General features: G+C 41.1%; 2 protein-coding genes across 2 annotated transcripts; both read left to right on the top strand.

The window, feature by feature from the left end:
- The first annotated feature begins 1,124 nt into the window (after positions 1-1,124).
- On the top strand, positions 1,125-3,188 carry LOC137281259 (toll-like receptor 3). The gene has a single exon (XM_067812416.1). The coding sequence runs from the start codon at positions 1,125-1,127 to the stop codon at positions 3,186-3,188; it is 2,064 nt and encodes a 687-aa protein (XP_067668517.1).
- A 7,837-nt stretch (positions 3,189-11,025) lies between these two features.
- Positions 11,026-20,010, top strand: LOC137294750 (oocyte zinc finger protein XlCOF6-like). Its single transcript, XM_067825859.1, has 2 exons — positions 11,026-11,134; positions 13,397-20,010. The coding sequence occupies exon 2, from the start codon at positions 13,514-13,516 to the stop codon at positions 15,404-15,406; it is 1,893 nt and encodes a 630-aa protein (XP_067681960.1). The 5' UTR covers positions 11,026-11,134; positions 13,397-13,513; the 3' UTR covers positions 15,407-20,010.
- The last annotated feature ends 270 nt before the right edge of the window (positions 20,011-20,280 follow it).

The raw sequence follows: 20,280 nt of genomic DNA, 5'->3' as shown, positions 1-20,280 counted from the left end.
CCATATTATTCAATGAACTATTCAACGGCATTTCTGTAGAACGTTGAGTCTGATTACATTCTAATGCTCAACGTTATTCACTCTCCTCAGTGTTATTCACATGGAATGTTCTGAAAGTTCGAAAGTTCATCTTTCACATGAACTGTACCGTGTACGGCTAGTTTGTGTACTGTTCAGCTGTTCAGCATAATCGAACCGGGGTTAATCGTTGGAAATGATATAGAATACTTCACTGACTGTGCTCTGTGAAAGGGATGTGTTAAACACCGAACTAGCCTATATTGCCACCTAACGTTTGAGTGACCACTACTTTTTGACTGTGTGAATTTGTAACGTACCACCTGAAAATCAATTCTTACATACGTAAACACTATTCATGGGCCACAAGGGGGCCCAACTGTCGCTGAGGCGTTGAAAAGGTGGACTGGTGGTGTTTGGAAATATCAGTCAACCTATATCTAGCAGTAGCTGAACAACAACACCATCAACTTTTATCCCATGGTTGACAATCAAGTGACAAACGCATGTGTTTACTTTCCCTATTCAAGACGAATCGTTGTAACCGAACCGATGACACACATACCTACTCACATGTGGCTTTTCAGCACTGAGATGACAAATACAGTTTTCAAAAAGTAGACTTTTTTACCTACTTGCAAAGTAATTGTGCCAGAAGGATATATACTTTATTTTCTTATCGTTATTGAAAATATAGTCAGTTGCTGTCGAGTGATTGTATGCTGCAGTTTTATCACCGTCTGTACTTCAGTGGTTAGGTGGCGGTGGTGGTGGTGGGTCAGCCTAATTGTGTAAAGGGTCCGTCCGTCACGCTGGAGGTCCGGGTTCCATTCTCCACATGGGTACAATATATGAGGCCCATCCCTGGTGTCTCCTGGCGTAATATGGCTGGAATGTCGCTAAAAGCTGCGTAAAACCACACTCACTCAGTTGTTATTTAGTTATACCTTAGTATATTTCTGCTTCACTTCCACATTAATCTACAACACGTGTTTTAAATTTCTGTTTAGCACTGTCAGTATCACTGTGGTGATTTTACGTTCGATTAGAAACGTGTACTATTTTCCTGTCCACCAAATACAGTGTGACTGATAGCAATAATGAGCATGTCATCCGTAAATAAGTTGCTAGTTCTGATGATGATCAGTTCCCTCTGTTGTGTACCTGCTGAGTGTAACAGGCCATGTTTTGCGAGGTATTGTTGGTGCCAAGATGTCATCGCTGACTGCAGTGGTAATGGTAGAGCTCTCGATACTATCCCCACTATTAACATACAAGATATCGAGGTGTTGTACTTTGCCAATAACTATCTGCCAAACATTGCCGAACATACGTTCGCACCCGTTAAGAAGTTTAATCTAAAATTTTTAGACTTAAGGGGTAACGAGATTCGGTCAATCGCCAAAAACGGATTCTCTTTTTTGAGTAAGATGCTGACTCTTCATCTGAGTAAAAACACAATTCCTCCAAAGACCATCGAGGGTGCTTTACAGTCACTGCCAAAAAGATTCAGTTACTTGTACTTGAATCACATGAATCTGAGAAAGATATCAGCTTCGCTATTCAGAGGTCTTCATCATACAATAGTCACGGGAATACATCTATCCCACAACAGACTGGACGAAGTCAATATGACAGCATTCAAAGACATGAGATATATAACGACTATATCCTTGGAATATAGCGGTATTCGTAGCTTGGGCTTGGTGCCTCTAGGTCAACTAAGGACTCTGTGGTTAACGTCCAATAATTTGACCACTTTCCCCAAACTTTGTCCAAAAAACAAGGCATTGTTTCCCCAATTGTGGACACTTGGTTTGCACAACAACAGTCTTACGTCTCTGAATTCAAGTGATTTTAACTGTCTCACGAACCTCAGACATGTTTTTCTTTCGGGAAACAATTTTCCTGCTATTCTTGGTGAAACTTTTTCTACCCTGACCAATCTAAAAACTTTAGACGTTTCAGGAAATGCGGGCCCTTTGCTTCTCGCTGATAATTCATTTAATAACTTAAACCTTAGATATCTGAATCTTACGTCATCCAAACTGTTATCTGTCAGACCGACATCATTTAATAATTGCGTGTCCTTAGAGAGCCTTGACCTCTCCAATACCTCTCGGAACATACCATACACGAAGTATTTAACTTCAATACTGCATGGTTTAACATTAAGAACGTTCCGATGTAGTATGTGTGGCCTCACAGCTATACCACCTTTTGTCTCCACGATGATAAGTCTTCAAAGTCTGGATCTTGGAGAAAATGAAATAGACAATGTACCTGATCATTCATTTGACAAAAACATAAATCTGAAGAACCTTTCTCTATACAAGAACAAGCTCAGAAGTTTTAATAGCGTCGGGGTCGTTGCTTCAATAAGATATGGCCTGACTTGCGTTAACTTCAAGGAGAACCCTTTCGATTGCAGCTGTAAACTCCTTTGGCTCAAGAAATGGATTCTTCATGACAAATTGCTCTTCCGTGGTCAGGAGGTGAACTACACGTGCGCCAGTCCAGATCAGGACAGAGGGAAGAGAATAGTTGATGTACCTGATTTAGGTGACAAGAGATGTCTCATTGAAGATTCTCCTTTCATTTCAACAGTCTGTGTAGTAGGTTCAGTATTTGGATCTTTAATCATCTTGGCTTTGTTGTACAAATGGAGATGGACTATCAGGTACAACTACATGAAAAGACAAATTAAAATGTCTGCCTCATCTCCAGAAGAGGGTACAGCCTTACTTCAAGCTGACGTTTATGTAGTGTACAGTGATGACGATTATTCCTGGGTAAGACATGAAGCCATGCCAAACACTGAGGAACTTGGCTGTCTTCGGCTCATTGTCAGACAACGAGACTTCTTTCAGAAGAAGCACGTTATCAACAATATCGTTGAGAGCCTGAACTGCTGCAGGACAGTCCTCGTGGTTATGTCCAACAGCTTTGTTAGGGATAAAGGATGTCGGTTTGAATTGTCATTGGTTCAGAAACGTTTTGAGGACCAACTTCAGGCACTGGTGGTGGTCCTACTAGAGGACATTGAGAACAGATACATGTCAGCTTCAATGTCCTCCTTTCTTCAGAGCACTACCGTGTTTACCTGGTCTACAGATTTAGTCAACATTGATACTTTCTGGGGGAGCCTTCTCGCTGTTCTTCGAGATTAACACACAAGTCACAGCACACCACTCTTTTGGCCAGGCTGTGGGTACTCATAGTGGTAACACATGCAGATTCGGGTTAAAACTGGTTTTCAGCAACCCATTCTTGTTGTAAGAGGAGACTGACTGGATCGGATGGTCAGGCGTACTGACTTGATTGTCACTGTATCCCAGTTTCGTAGATCCGTGCTTTTGATATCAATCACTGGAGTGTCTGCTCCAGACTCAGTTATTAACAAACTGTCCTTAGGTGGAATATTGAATAAAAACAACAAAGAAACACACAAAAGGATTTTCTGGTCTTGTCTAAAACAAAACCCGATTAATAAATCACTCGAATCATTCTTCTGGTTTTCAGTGGAACTATCTTGTACAAAACTGCAAAACAATCTTGCCCGCGATTGTTATCCGAAACCATGTCATCATCCTCATTGAATGCCTCCACGTACAGCCTTCGTTTCCTGACCTTCTGATCACTGTAATCTTCATTTTCTAGCAAAAAGATATTTGTTGTCTACATTCATGTCATTGAAACACAACGACCAATAGCATGTCAGTATTTATGTTAAATATTGGTTTCCTGGTTGGCAAGAGTATAATATCATATTGCATTTGATTCTTTTTTCATTTTGTTATGTTATTGTACTAACTGTAAATGTTGTACAGCATGAAATTCAGTGAAATATGTATTAATATTTACACATGTAATTTACACAAGCATAAACAGACACAAACACTGATAGCCCTGGCGGAAATGCTCTTTATATCCTACTGGGCGTTTTTCCTCATAGCATTAATGATGCTCCATTTCACCTCGTCCCTTCCTTGCCAACATATGTAGTTATAAATAAACGCATTGTTGAATATAAGACGTTGTTATTTATATGAATATATGTTTTTTGACGTTGTGGTGACATTACACTTTCAAAATCATCAACTGATTCACGTTGTGCATGTTGTTTCAGTGTTGTTATTTCAAATAAAATGTTTATCATAACATAGCAGCAGAGCAAGGCGTCGGACTAACTAAAATGTCAGCCAGACCACAGGTATACATGTAGTTAGATATTGCCAGCCCTGACCAAATATCTTCGTATAAAGTGACAGGCAAAGAAAGTGTACCAGAAATGACCATTTCTCAAATTTTAAAGACATATTTTCGTAGGTAAATGTATCCACTGAAACATATCGCCCCAAAACAGCAATGTGATACCTGCAGTGAAATTCATGTACACGTCATAATAAAACCTCGTAGTTGTAGATTGTTTAAACCATCATTTGGGGGCTGTGTCAGAATTTTACGTGCACCAAGGGTATGACAGTCAGTGTTCGGACAGGTTGCACATGCAGTTTGTGAATAAAATCACCACAGATATGCCTTTACTGTCAGCAGTTGATCGTGAGAGGGCCATAGGTATGCTCTAGATGGGGTCGACACACGCCAACGTTGTGATAACTCTCGCTTGCACCCATCTAGACTGCTGCATCGTACAGGCAGACGGGCAAGACACACACACAAACAATGAAGTGGGAGATGGCGAGTAACAACACCAGCTGGAGATCCGCATTCGAGGACGTCACACTTGAGAAACCGTTTCCTGACGGTAACGTCATCAGCGGCGAATTCCCTTGATCACCGTGTCAGTCGATACACAATCACTGTGGCTAGACGTCTTTGGGCATCAGGCACAGAACCTTGAAAGCACATGTGTTGACCCTGAACGCAGACGTCACAGACTGTTGGCATCGAGGAACATGTCCCCGATCGTGTACATGTGGCACGCAGATGGCAGACGCGTGCGGGAACGCCCTAACCCACAACAGAATACACAACTTGCACAAGCCCTCCACGACAAATGGGGTCGCATACCACGTGACCTGCCGGACGTCTGACGTTTTCGACTAGAAGGAGGCTGCCTACCTGTATTGATGCAAGGGGTGGACGTACAGGATACTAAAAAGATGGTAGTGAACATTTATTGTGTGTAACTCAGTAACTGATCATCCTCTGTGTGACTAAAACTGTTTTTCAGGGCCCCCAGCTAACTTGACGCCACGTGTTTCTGTAGTATGTGTGTGATTTTTAGCTCAGGTTGAGTAAAAATCTTGTTAATACCACTGTATTATGTTTGTGTGTCTAGTTACTCTGGGCCAATGATAATGGCCTCTTGAAAAACCTATATACTTTTTTTGCCGGTCAGTTTACGTGTCAAAATTACATGGCAGGTGAACTTAAGAATCTGGCAGTCAGTATTATAACAGTGTGTGTGTGTTAAATTATTTTATAGCTAAAATGGATAGAATTATCATGAAAACGACCGCTCGTTATCAGAAATGAGCGGTCCACTGTAACTTGATAACGCCCGCAAAATGCCATTATCAAGCCCGTTGTTAGGTGACGTCATAAGTAGCTCAGCTGTTGAAGTTCAATCACCTACGGCTTGAATGAACTTGGGTTCATTATTGACCATATATCTGGCTCACATTCGTCACATGTGCCTGTGCCATTATGCACTTTCCTGCTTGTGCCATCCATAACAACTGTGCCATAAATGACAACATACAGCAATGAAAATATCGACTTGAAGTCTAACGTTGTTGATCACTGAAAACAATGGCGGCTGGTAGTATGAGCAAAGGTCAAGGTCGAATGTCGTCACTTTCAATAGTGACGTCATCTCTGTTGTTCTATGACGTGACTATATTTGTAAAATGTGTGTCAGTGACCTCCGTCGTTTTGTTGTTGGCAGTAAATGCTTCTAAACCAATGCCGCTGTTTTTATTATTCTTTTATAAAAAATTCTATTCATTTTAGCTATGATAACGGTAACGCTATTTTTCAGGGCATTATCATTTGCAGAAGCCCTCGGTCTTTTCAACTCCTTCGTCGGGCAGTTAATGAAAGACCTCGGGCTTCTGCAAATGATAATGCCCTGAAAAATAGCGTTACCCTTGTAACAGTGTGTGCGCGTGCGTGCGTGCGCGCGCGCGCGGAAAACTGCCTTGAATCACCATAAAGACAAGGGTTCGAATCCCATCGTGGGTACAATGTTTTAACCCTTCGTGTCCCCCGTCATTTTTCATGTTGAACCCAGACATCATCGATATGCATGACCAAATATACATAGCGTAAGGTTTCATAAATGATTCAGTATATGTGAAACATGGCAAAAGGGGGGGTGCGCCCGTCCCACTGCTGCTGCTTTCGGGATTCGCCCATGAAATGTACGGACGGGTAGTCTGTAAATTAACTCAGAATATGCACTCTTCAAAAATAGAAACGCAAAATCAAATTTACACATGATACTTACAATTTTGTACACATACACATGTATGTAAACTCAAACATATTTCAGGGTTGCGCGTTGTTTCTGTAATGTTTCAGAAGATCATTCTTGACCAAACGCAATCAAAAATGATTTTTAGCGGTTTTATCAATCATGACTGTCATGATGCGCGTGGACGTCATGTAGCATGAATATCAGGCACAATGATTCTTTCTCTCGTGCAAAATGAGTACAGCATATTACTATAAAATACCCAACTGAATTCCACAATTTCATCCACGATTTTGCATGTACTGTACACGAAAATGGGACGATCGAAATCAGGCAATTTGACGATTGCAAGCTGGCGAATCAAAGAGTGAGGTGGCAAGGATCTTCAACGTTCATCCTGGCACAGTAACTCGATTTTGGGATCGATTCGTCAAACAAATTCGACAAATGACCGTCCAAGATCAGTGACCAAGAGGCACCACACCTGCCCAAAATCGGTACATCCGGGTAACCTACGTACGTGACCGCCATTGTACCTCCCGGCACAAGAACAGTTTGGGGCCCGAAGAGTGTCCGATCTCCGAGAAGTAGGAATACGTGTCAAACGTCCAAAAGTTGCCCCCTCCTTGACACGACTACATCGACGTCGACGAGTGAGATGGTGTAACTTGGTGCTGCCATGGAACCTGGCAAACTGGAGGCGCATATGGTTTAGCGATGAATCCCGTTGTCTCCTCAGGCGACGTGATGGTAGAGATCGTGTCCACAGACGACGTCATGAACGTTTTCCTGCATCAGACAGGCGGACAGATTCGGTAGTCAGAGTGTTATGGTGTGTGTGTGTGGGGGGGGGGGGGGGGGGGAGATCTCATACACCCGCAAATCGGAACTTGTGCTTGTCCAAGGCAATCTGACGGCCAATCGAAACATCGACCAGGTTCTCCGTCCGCACGTCCTTCACCTTGTTGACCGTCAACGGCAGCTCTTCCAACAGGACAACGTCAGGCCCCAAACAGCACGCGTGCCACCGTGGCCAATGTTGTTACACCTGGGGCCCCTTTCACAAAACTCTCGTAAGCCTATGTAGTCCAGCGGATAGTCTCGTAAGTTTTCTCGTATCATTCCTGCTTCCTATGTTACAGTATAGGAGGTACGAATGCTACGAGAAAAGTTACGAGACCTTAGCCTTACGAGAGTTTTGTGAAAGGGGCCCCTGGCCAATAACAACATCAATACCCTCCCCTGGCGGATCCCCTCAATACCCTCCCCTCCAAATCCACGGATCTAAACCCAGTCGAACACTTTTGGGATCAGATCGATAGACGGGTACGTTGACGTCATAATCCACCACAGATTCTTCAACAGTTATTCCACATGCTGCAGGAGGAATGAAGAAGGATTCCACAACAAAACATCCAACGACAAATTCGATCTGGTAGCATGCAGTTGGAAGTGGTCATACGAGGTACTGACTTCAACACCATCTGGTGGACAGCAGTAATGACTTTAATGACTGTTAATCTCATGCATGAAATATGGACAAGATAGCAACTCATTGCTCCACAAAATTTCATTCATGTACCTTTGCTTTCCGCTGATCTACACGTCCTTGAAAAACACCAAATTTTCATTGATATTTGGGTTTTGCGTTTCTATTTTTGTTTCGTTTTGTTTTTGTTTTTGTTGGGATTTTTGTTTTTGCTTTTGTTTTGCTTTTGTTTTGTTTTGTTTTGTTTTGTTTTGTTTTGTTTTGTTTTGTTTTGTTTTTGTTTGGTTTTGGTTTTTGTTTGTTTTGTGTGGGGTTTTTTTTTGGGTTTTTTTTTGGGTTTTTTTGGGGGGGGGTTTTGGGGGGGGCGTGGTGGTGGTGGTTGTTTTGGGTTTTTTTGGGTTTGTTTTCTGAAGAGTGTATAACCACAATCACTGTTAACTATGTGATAATCATATGTTAATCAACATTTCCTGTTGGTCTCCCTATATACTTTCAGAAGCGTTACCTCGTGTAACATTTACTTATGACGCGTGACGTCACCGGTCGTCTTGACTGGAAGGGTAATATGTCCAGGTAAGCAATCCCATTCGTGGCCGGCTCGTGACACGTGCCCTGCTAGAATTCTATACTGGTTTCTCACAAGGTTACTGATTCACTGGCACCCTGCCCTTCGTCTCTTAGTGGCTTCTCAGTATCGATAAGCGCATGCGCTCTGTGGAAGTGGAATCAGCTTAGATTGCAGTTTACGGAATTATTCGAATAGTGACGAATACCACTTATTATGAGTTATTTCACTTTACAGTATGTAATGACGCTGTATCCAGAACGCCTGTGTCATTTCGGGAGAAACATTGGTTACATGAACAGAACAGGAACAGTTCACCAGCTGCTAACGCCATATTGAGCAGAGTTATGCTTTTTTACATTGAACTGTACAGATGTGCTCACAACACAGTAGTCATTTGGGACGTGGACTGGATTCCACTTTGTGCTCGACAATTGAAATCAATTACAACATTTAGCGGACAGGGTTTTATTCAGATCTTTATATGGGCTAAAGAGAAATCAGATGTCACCAGGCCCAGATGGATTATAGAAGAGGACACAAATTGCAAACATTTTTGTCCAATTTTGTTTTTCCCATTAGCGCCTATTTATGTCAATTTTATCGCAGTCTTCAAAACTTATGGATGATTTTGTTGCAAATTGAACAGGCACACACACAGTCAAAACAGCAGTAGAGATGGAGACAAAATACGCCGTTACAGAACTTTCAAATCGTTTTTAAATCAGTATCCCATGTAACAGAATGTATACCAAGACACCAAGGCAACCTTGGCAGGTTTCGTAGCGGTATATCACCGAGAAGATAGGAAACAGGACGATATGAGAACACATATAGTGAATAAAGGACTTGTTTTAATTGCCTGTGTTTAACTGAAGGCGAGTGTCATATGGCCACGTTATAACCAGTTTCGTTGCAATGTATCGACGTCAAGATATTTCCGATATATTTTATAATTTTATGGATATGGGGAAATGCATAATACACATCATATAAATTCTTTTTCTGTTGATAGCCTCCTATCGTCTTGGTTACTCAGCTGCGGGAAGTAATTTTTTGTTGATGCGTTATTTTATAACGCTTAAAAGTCTCTTGTTACCGTTAACTGTTGGTCCATGTTTATAATGACGTTTAACGCGCCCTGAGACTCTAACAAAACGTCACTCTGTCTGCTTGTGGGAAAGTTGGGTTTCACAACAGTACAGGATTTTGACTAAATACATGCATTGCACGCCTTGAGATATTTCGGTCGAATACTACTTTACTAGTATAAACCTTTCAGAGAGTTTGGCGGTGGGGTAACCTAGTGGTTCACTCGTCACGCCGAAGACCCGGGTTCGACTCCCCACATGGGTACAATGAGTGAAGCCCATTTTCTGGTGTCCCCCGCCGTGATACTGCTGGAATATTGCTAAAAGCGGCGTAAAACTAAACTCACTCACTCACTTTCAGAAAGTTCAGTGAGTACCAACTCCTCTATTATATGGAGGGGTCATGAGGTAGCCCAGTGACTAAGGCGTTCTGTCGTCACGCCGACGACACGGGTTCGATTTTCCTCATGGACGCAACGTGCAAGCCCATTTCTGGTGTCCCCAGTCGTGATATTGCTCAATGCGGCGTAAGCGTAAACTCACTTACTCAACATAATATGGAACACCGTATTCCGGCCTACTTCCTCATCATCGGAATGAAACACAGAAAGCAGAGATCATATATGTACATATGACGCCAAAAGAGTAAGAGGCCGTTAAAGGTAGGCACTTAACAAGGGAAGTCATCAGCAGACTGGTAAAAGCGACGAACAAATGAAAACCAGGAGAAGTGAGTACGTTTACGTTTACTCCGCTTTTAGCAATATATAAAGAATATTGCAGCGGGTCACCAGGGAAGAGGCTTCGCACATTGTACCATGTGGAGAATCGAACCCGTTCCTTTGTGGTGACGGGCGTGCGCTTCAATTGCTGTCAAATCCCATCTGCCCCGGAAGCCAGAAGTAGATTATTACAGATAGATAATATCAGGGAAGCCAGAACTAAATTATTACAGATATATAATATCAGGGATACTGTTAAAGTCTCCTTGATAATATGCTCTGATTGGGTACAAAGGGGTAGTGGGGTGTTTGGGTAAATAGCACTGAGCGTGATGGACTTAAACAATAGAAAAAGAAAAAAATGATACTTTATACTCTTTTGCATGGCCTTCTACGCTTTATTTATGTGGTGGGAAATGACATGAATACCTAATGCAACGTTTGTAGCTCGATGCTACAACACAGTTCTTAAAATGAAAGTCGAACCTTCTCTTGAATTCACACAGACAACTCCCTGCACATAAAGCAGAAGTAGAACATTTTTGACTTGTGTATGAACAGCAACATGCATGCTCAAGACCCTCACCCCATTCCCCCAAGTGCTGGACTTTTACATGCGGTTGTTTTTGGGGGGTTTTTTTTCAGAACAATCTCTGTTCGTTATTGTGATAATGAAAGCAGTTGCAGTTTTGTAGATCACAAGCCATCGGGAAGGGAAGTAACTCCGAACGCTGAAATCGACCAAATGTCTCGATATTTACATACAACAAAAGCTATTTCTCGAACTGAGTGCTGAAGATTTTGGAGGTATGGCATTATGCAATTAAACTTATTCAATCTGTTAACCTCTGTGGGTGCATTTGTTTATGAAATTATTACAGATACGAGGCATTGGCTGGTTTCCTATGATTATGATTGATGTTGATAATGGTTGTTATCATTATAGCCTGTCATACAGATCCTGAAATAAATATATACAAGACAGCCCACGCAAGTCTGTGACATATGACAAGAGTATATTTTCACAGCTTCAGGATTTGAAAATGAAGAACGTCTCAGGGCTCCTTTTCACTTTGATTTATTTTATTCTAGTTCATCTGAACTAATTTTGTTCTAACTATGACCTTTTTTCCTGTAAAAATAATAATATTCCAAATATAGGTCGCCATTCCAGGATCATTTCTCATTTCAAAGAATATGGTCCAGCTGTTAGTTTGTTATTAATAGTACTGTTGGTATTACCTTTACACTGTATCGTTGGTATATTTATCACAACCATTTGCAAGAGATATGAACATTATTTTGAAAACAAATGATGGGCAGTTTGTTAATTTAATATATTATTCAAAGAAACACTGTACCCAAGCAAATAGAGACTTAAAGGATAACAGCTGATTGTACTTTTTGTGATTAAGCATGGAAGTGTTCATGTCGACATGTACTGGGCTATTTTGGTTATCATGAAGTTATTTGAAACATCAGAGATCAAACCTTTGAGCATGCCAATCTTATATCATCTGATATATGGATCGGAGCGAAGGAGTAGCCTGGTGGTTATAGCATTGGCTTGTCACGCCAAAGACTCATGTTCAATTCTGCAGATAGGTGAAATGTTTGCGGCCCATTTCTCGTGTCCTGTTACGTGATATTGCTGCTGTATTGATATTTTTAAAGTGACTAAAAACTAAACTCTTTCACTCACTATCCCATTGTTAAACTAGGGATTTTGAGGCATCAATCAAAGAATTATAACAATAACTAACTACAACTCTAACCAGCTGCACTGCAGACAAAAACATCACCTTAGCAAAGACACAAAATTTCCTTTCACCAAACAACCCATTTGTCTCTGGAAAAGGTAAATGCCAAATTTTAAGAATAAGATTAATTTATGTAGGTACATTTATTTATTGAAAACACACGATGTGGGCGTGGTTTGAAGCAGTTAAGCCATCTGATGATTTGAGGTTTGTCCAGATAAATGATGGGGTTAGCCAGTGTTGATTGACAGCTGAGTATGTGTCTCAGCTGTCTATCAAATGTGGCTCACCCAACATCTATCTGGACAAACCTCCCGTTTTTAAGTGGTACAACTACTACTTATTCCACCCCGTGAAAGCATAAATAATATTTTCTGGTCAAAAAATCAATGTATCCTTCATCTAACTTCTGCTAACTTCTGCTACTTCTCACACTGTTGTCATAGTACATTTCCTGTCCCTCTTTCCTTATTAAACCCAACCGTTAGTTGTGCTTGCCATTAGAGTCAGCAAGAAGACAAGAGGGTAAGTTTTGATGGAAACAAGTTTTTTAAGGGTTAAGGCCTCCTTTTTATGAACAGTTTGTGTAACATAATATATGTATCTAGGAGCAATTTTGGTTTGTGGCCATATGAATACGTGCAAACACCTAGTTGCAGGTACAGCAACGTGCAGTAGACTTGGACACCTGACAGTGACTATATGTCTTAATCCATCCAGGTGTGAATGGCATCATTGTATTGCAGTTGCATAGGTCAATGCTCATGAAGTTGATCACTGGATTGTCTTTTTCAGGCTCAATAATTTACAGACCTACACCATAGAGCTAGAATATCGCTGAGTGCTGAGTAAAATTAAACTCACTCACTCATTCTTGCATATGTGCATTTCACTCCATGACAGTATTTGTTATAAAAACATTAATAAGAAAACTCCTAAATATTGATGATTACATGAAAAAGTTTATATTTTTTAATGTACAGTGGAAGCTGTGTAAACTGGCACTCACTTGGAGTGAAGAAATAATATGGTTTAGACAATGGGCCAGATTGTAGAGCTGATGATAAATGTACAAGTCACAGATGGGACTGAGATTTTACGCCAGTGTAGAGAACTTGCTGTATTGTACAGATGCCAGTTTTGACCACTTCCACAGTAATTGATAATCATTCACCTGAAGTTCTCCAATAATCAGTTTTGGATTTGGTTTCCATTTCCCAACACTAGTCTTGGGTTGTTTTTTATTTTCAAGGAATTTATTAAATCAGTCCCAGAAAAAAACATTAACAATGAATACTTCCTGTTTTAGGATGAAGTTATTTCTTGCTGAGATCAACTCTCTTCATGAGTGTACCTGTGGTGATGAGGCAGCCTGGTGATGGGTGATGACTGATGTAACACATAAGGCAACACTGATTCTGACAGAATGGATGGAACTTCAGTCATCAGGAATGAAACTGATGAAATAGATGGGTCTGGCACCAGTTTAGATAGTTCTGAAGATGGCAGGAACATTACTGCCATTGCATTCAATGATGACGGTGCTGTGATAACAAGAAATAAATCTGACTGTTCCGATTCTGAGAATAAGTCTACCGATTGCTTATCAGTACCATCAGGTCGACCTGTGGAAGCTGAACTGAGCACTGAATCAAAACCAGTCCAAAGACGCAAAGTTATATCCAGTGCGCAGCAGATTGAACGGATGCTATTTATGTGTGGTGACTGCAACATATCTTTCCCTGACTTCAGAGCCTTGCAAAAACACATGAACATCCATCCCAAAAATGAGCGGGTATATAAATGTGGCATATGTGCAAAAGTCCTGCATTCGGCTCAGTACCTTAAGATTCATCTAAGGGTACATACAGGTGAAAAACCCTTCACATGTGAGATCTGTGATCGTACGTTTGGTCACCGATCAAACCTAAAAGCTCATCGGAAGAGCCACACAGGGGGAGACAACCTGGAATGTGATGTGTGTGGAAAACATTTCGCTCTCAGTTGGCGCTTGAAGGTTCATAAGAAGATCCACATGGCAGAGAAGGAATTTATCTGCGGAATCTGTGGCAAGGGGTTTGTTGACAAGACGGAGTTAAAGCGACATATGTGTGTCCATGCAGATAAGACTGATCATCAGTGTGAGCTTTGTGGGAAGTATTTCAGTCGAGATCATGCTTTGAAGATGCATCTGAAAATCCACACCGATGAAAGACCTTTCCAGTGCAATGTTTGTGAAAAATGGTTTCGGACACCGACCCACCTGAAAACACATCAGCTTATACACTCCGGGGAGCGGTCACACAAGTGTGAATACTGTGGTCGAGCATTTGTCTGTCCATCTCACCTGCAAAGGCATGTGAAGAACCACACTGGGGAAAAGACCCATACGTGTTCTGAATGTGGCCGGCAGTTCACGAGGTCAGACCACCTTCAACGACATATGGTCACACATACTGGGAAGCGTGATTTCAAGTGTGTGCAATGTGGAAAGGAGTTCATTGACAGATCAGATTTGAATTATCACACAAATAAAGTTCATGCAGGTGGAAAAGATTATTCCTGTGATCTTTGTGGTAAAGTTATGTCAGGCGCACAAGCTCTCAAGAAACATGTGGAAGCACATTATGGCTCTAAACAGTTTAAGTGTGACCTCTGTGGAAAGGAATATGCTGCAGCAGTTTCATTGAAAAATCATATGATTGCCCATACAGGGTTCATCCCATTTAAGTGTGATGTGTGTGGGCGTTGTTTTACCGAACCAGCTCGTCTAAATCGCCATATGATAATCCACACAGGGAATACACCATTCAAATGTGGAGTTTGTGGGAAGGGTTGTTCTGACAAGTCAAACCTACAGAAGCACATGATTCTTCACACCGACCAGGTATTCAGCTGTGCCCTTTGTCAGAGGGAGTTCAAGGGTTCGCACGGCCTGAAACGCCACATGCGAACTGTCCACAAGGAACAGTACCAAAAACAGATTGAAGAGCAAACAGAAAGACTGAAGGTGAAAATAGCTGAAATAGATGAGGACCCAACCCCTGAAACCCACACTGAGGTTAACAAGAGCTCTAAGGATGGGACTAATGTGGTGCTGAAGTGTGACATCTGTGGATTGAGGTGTTTAGGGAGTCTGAATCTCCTGCAGCATGTTCAGGAGATCCATGCAGCTGCAGCTTCTACAGACACAGACCCATCAGAGACCAACTGCCAAATAGAGGGTGATGAGGGATACAATCCAGACAGGTCTCCTCCAGCTTGGACACTGGAACCAGAAACATCTCCTGTTATGGATGATAACCAGGACTTTGAGTAGAGGGATATTATGGGGTGCAGTTTTCATGCTGCAGTGCTGGGCTAGGACTGAGTTTCCATGAGCAAGAAATTCTTAGCATTGGATATTCGTCATGCAAAGTTTGGTCTCATGTGTAACTGTTTTTGTTGCCTCCTGGGTGTTTTGGGGGAACAAGCTGTCAGTTCCTTTAGCAGAGCTGGGTCTCCTTGAGGAACGAACTGTAAGGTCCTATAGCAAAGCTGGGTCTCCCTGAGGAACTAAGAGTAAGGTGCACTAGCAGGGTTGGGTCTCTCTGAAGAACAAAATGTAAGGTCCAGTAGCAGGGCTAGGGGGTCTCTCAGGCAACAAACTGTAAGGTCTTTTAGCAGGTTTTGGTTTGCCTGAGGAATAAAACTGTAAGGTCCTGTAGCATACCTGCCTCTCTCTCTGAGGAACAAACTGTAAAGACCTGAAGCAGGGGTAGATCTCCCTGAGAAACAAACTGTAAGGTCCTGTAGCAGAGCTGGGTCTCACAAACTGTAAGGTGCTGTAGTAAAGCCGGATTTTCCTGAGGAATAAACTGTAAGGTCATGTAGCAGAGCTGGGTCTCCCTAATGAACAAACTGTAAGGTCATGCACAATAGCTGGGTTTACCATGAAGAACACACTGTGAGGTCCTATAGCATGGCTGTCTGTCTCTGAGGAACAAACTGTGAGGACCTGAAGCAGGGCTGGGTCTGCCTGAGGAACAAACTGTAAGGTCTTGTAGCAAAGCTGGAGTTTCATATGGAACAAACTGTCAGGAAGATTAGGATTGGGCATTCTTTGTACGAAGTTAGTTGTCTGTGGGGTGGGGCATTCGAGATGACGAAAAATGTTTTTAACCATGGAATAAAATCTTAACCAAATTAGGTTCGGGTATTCTTGTTGCAAACTTTGGTCTAGACATGGAACAGAATGTTAGCAAGGGTAGAGATGGGCGTTTCAGTTGCTGTGCTGGTAGTTCCACAATAACAGACTGTTAGCATAGTTAGCAATGTTATACTGATTAGGATTAGGAATGTATTTTTGGAGTCAGAGGTTAGTCACCTGCAGAACAGACAATTAGCAGAGTTAGTGTAGGACATTCATGTTGGGAAACTGGATCAGGGGATGCAACTGTTTGGCTAAGGTATTTTTACATGTATTTCATTGTTCAGTGGCCTTTGTAGATATGAAGGCAAAATGGCAGTAGTGTGGTCAAGGTTATGTGGTCATGTGGGTATACATATAATGTAGACTTGGGGGTGACTGTTAGCCTTTCACTCATGCTTTCAGTCAGTAAACTCCCTTGCCTGATGGTGGTGTCCCTAACCTTGGTATCTGAATAATTAGTCACTTATTGAACCTTTTCAATATAAGACATTTGAGTGTTTTATCATATGTATTAACATGATAAAGGGACTGGTCCTTTGATAGGGTTTCCTTACAAAAAACTTGTTCCCCAAACACTTGAAAAGGTAATTATGCTTCAGATTCCTTGAAAATTAATATATTATCTGCCACAAAAAATATATTGTTGAAAGATATTGATCTCCATAGCATATTCCCTTGTGCTATTTTGATATGAAATGGTCAGTCCCAAGTGTGATTAATGTGGTTCATTGTCACCCAGGTATCAATTACACATACTGGATGATTTGTTTGTTTGGATTTCTTTTTGAGAAAAATATTTCTTTCTTGAATTTATGTTGAAAGTGTTGTTGTTGTAGCTCATGAAAATTCCTTTGAAACATGTAAATAATGTTGATGAGGTAGACTTTTTCATGGACAGACATCTTTCTTTTGCAACAGATGCAATGTTTTGGAGTAGATCCTAATACTGTTGCCATTCACATGATACACAACATATGCAACAAGAAACATAAACATGAAGGAAATTTAAGGTCATACAAATGACGAGGTAGGTGTACATTAAACTAATCAAAGCCAACCAAAATAACCCCTCTTTGTCCATCCGTTGTCAGTCATCTCTGTAATCACAACAAACTTCATTATATCAACATACTTTACAATGTCTTCAATTCCCTTCAGGTTTTTATTTCTCCTCATTGCACATGTTGAGTATCATTTGCTTTATAGCGGTGTTAGGATCTACACCAAAACGTTGTTATCTATTGCAATAAATAACTTATCCATAAATAAGTCTCCCTTTCATCATACCAGATACTAAATGCCACTCAAAGGACTTGCATTGGTGTTGTTCATGAGGCCTTTTGTCTCTGAAACTGAAAGACGAGCAACACTTCTTACTTCATATACAGTGCCAGTTTTAGAACAAAAGGCCCTTTCATCAAAATATCTGTGAACAAAAGGTATGTTGATCTGACTATTATCACCATGGTGCAAATCATCACCTGAACAAAATCCCAATGGAGAACTGAGATGGAATTACAGATTGTTCAGCTTGACCTGAGCTACTCAACATACAAATATGCATGGCACAAACACAAATGGCTGGTTGAGTTAACTTCATTAAATAGGGGTGCAGAGAATGTTGTTATTGTTGCATTCATGTGAAACATGTATACATGGATTTGTTACAGAACTTGTATCGGAAAACAACTCTTCTGAAAAAAAGCCCCAATCATTTCACGTTTTAATTGATTTGTTTTTACAGTCATAAGCTATCTAGTTTGGTTTACTAACTTTGCAGCTTAAAGTCAATTACTTTCAGAATCTAATTGCTGCTGGCTAAAAGCCCGAATAGGAAACATCGAACCATCTGTAGGTAATTGTTAAGAATGCTGATGATTTCTCGACACTGAGACCTTGTCTCAGCTGTTCGAACATGTGGACAATCACCTGACAAGGCATCCTCAATATCTCCAGGATAAATATCTCCACTATACCCTGGAAGTATCTACGGCTCAGCCCGATAAATGTATTACCTCCCTTGGCTGGTGTTTTATCCAATCAGGTCTACGCTGGGAAGTTGAGCAGACCAGTAACAACTCACTTTCGTTTTTAAAAATTTCTAACCCTTTAAACTTGGCAAAACAAACCATGCAGAAGTTCTCTGATAGGCAGAAGGAATTTTTGCATACATTTTTTAAATGTTTCGGACCTACAAATTTGTCTGTATGATTTCCCCAAAATCTCAGTCACACTGTGAGCAAACCTTTGCAGTTGCGACTGCTATTTTTGTTGACACTGGAAGGCTCGGTTATAACGGCGGGTTAGCTGATTGGCTATTGTCAGAATGTGGAGCCAGCAAAGGGAGGTAATAAAATTATCGGGCCGACCTTTAGATGCATCCAAGGTATAGTGGAGACTTATTGGAAGGTATACCCAAGAGGTATCAAGGATACTGACAAGGTTGCACCCCTTCACGATAATAGACCCAACCAGCTGCGACACGCTCACGCTATGCATTAGTATTCACTTGATCAGGTCAAGTTGAACAACCTGTAGTCTCCAGGAACCCATGCTTGTCCCTGTCCATGATCTGTGTTAGAACAGGTCTACAGTAACCCATGCTTGTCCCCTTTGAAGATCTGGTTCAGAGCTGGTCTTCAACAATCCATGTTTGTCCCCGGTGATGATCTGGGTTAGAACTAATAATAATAATAGTTCACTTATATTGTGCCAAGTATCCATCTGACAAGTTGCTCACTGGATGCTATAGTCACAATCTGATTATTTATTACCCCAGATAACCCAAGCTGCCTCTTAGGCACTAGGTTATGGTCACATGACTTTATCTCACCTGGTACCCATTTCTGTTGGGTGAACAGAGGCAATTGTTAACTCACTTGCTTAAAGTGAGACCACATGCACTACATGTGCTTCAGTGTGAGGCAGGACTGAAGTCCTAGAAACTCTCAGGAGTCAAGCTACCAAAAGTGGTCACCCATCAAAGGACTGCCCGACCTCGACAGTGCTTTACTTCAACTGATTTGTGACCTGAGCTCAACGCACAGGACCACTCGCCACCACGAACTGGTCTTCAGGAACTCATACTTTTCCCTGGTGATGGTCTGGGTTAAAACTGGTCTTCAGAAAGTCATGCTTGTCCTGCAGAAGGTTTGGGATAGCACTGGTCTTCAGGAACTCATGCTTGTCCTGTTTAGGTTGCCACTGGTTGTAAAATTATGTAAACTCTTTCTTAAACAGGTTAGAGATTGCCTTCTCTGTTAAAACTGACCAAACTTTTTTTAAGATACCATCAAAATCAGCAATTTCTTGCTTATGGCCTAAGCATATAAGAGCCATAATTCTTTGTGCATGCTTTCAGGAGATGTTAGCCATACCAGAAATAAATGATCATCCACTGATTTGCATTGATTATGCTTTCAGGTTTGTTGTTCATTTTCACTTATGGGTAAACATCTGAAAACCTCATCATCATTCCTTCGTACCCATTTCATATAAGTTTGAGTAATTGGAATCAAAACTGCATGGTGACATCAGTGATGTGAATAGCTTCTAAGTTATTATTTTATATCATCACAGAAGACAATGATGCAGTAGCCTTTGATAAAATGTGATTAATATGGCAGAATGGAAGGCATTGGTGGCTAGTTGTCAGATGCCCTTTGTGATGCTATAAGGAGTTATGTCCCCTCTTGCAATTTCGAATGTACTGTTGTTGTGCTTTGAATACATCAGGTTCCTTCATGTCAATACATACTGATACATTTTGTGAATGGACAGTGATTTGTACCTATTTATTTGTATAAGTTATGAAACAATTGTAACATGAATATGTAAACATCATTATTTTCCAGTTGTCAAATTGAAAAAGAATTTACTGTGTCAATGTCTCTCTCTCTCACACACACACACATATATACACACACACACACACACACACACACACACACACACACACACACAAAGCTAATGGATATTTTTTGTATCTGTTGGGGTCATAT

Source organism: Haliotis asinina, chromosome 1, assembly GCF_037392515.1.
Source record: "Haliotis asinina isolate JCU_RB_2024 chromosome 1, JCU_Hal_asi_v2, whole genome shotgun sequence".
Taxonomy (NCBI): Eukaryota; Metazoa; Mollusca; class Gastropoda; order Lepetellida; family Haliotidae; genus Haliotis; species Haliotis asinina.
This window is presented reverse-complemented; position numbering and strand designations above follow the sequence as displayed.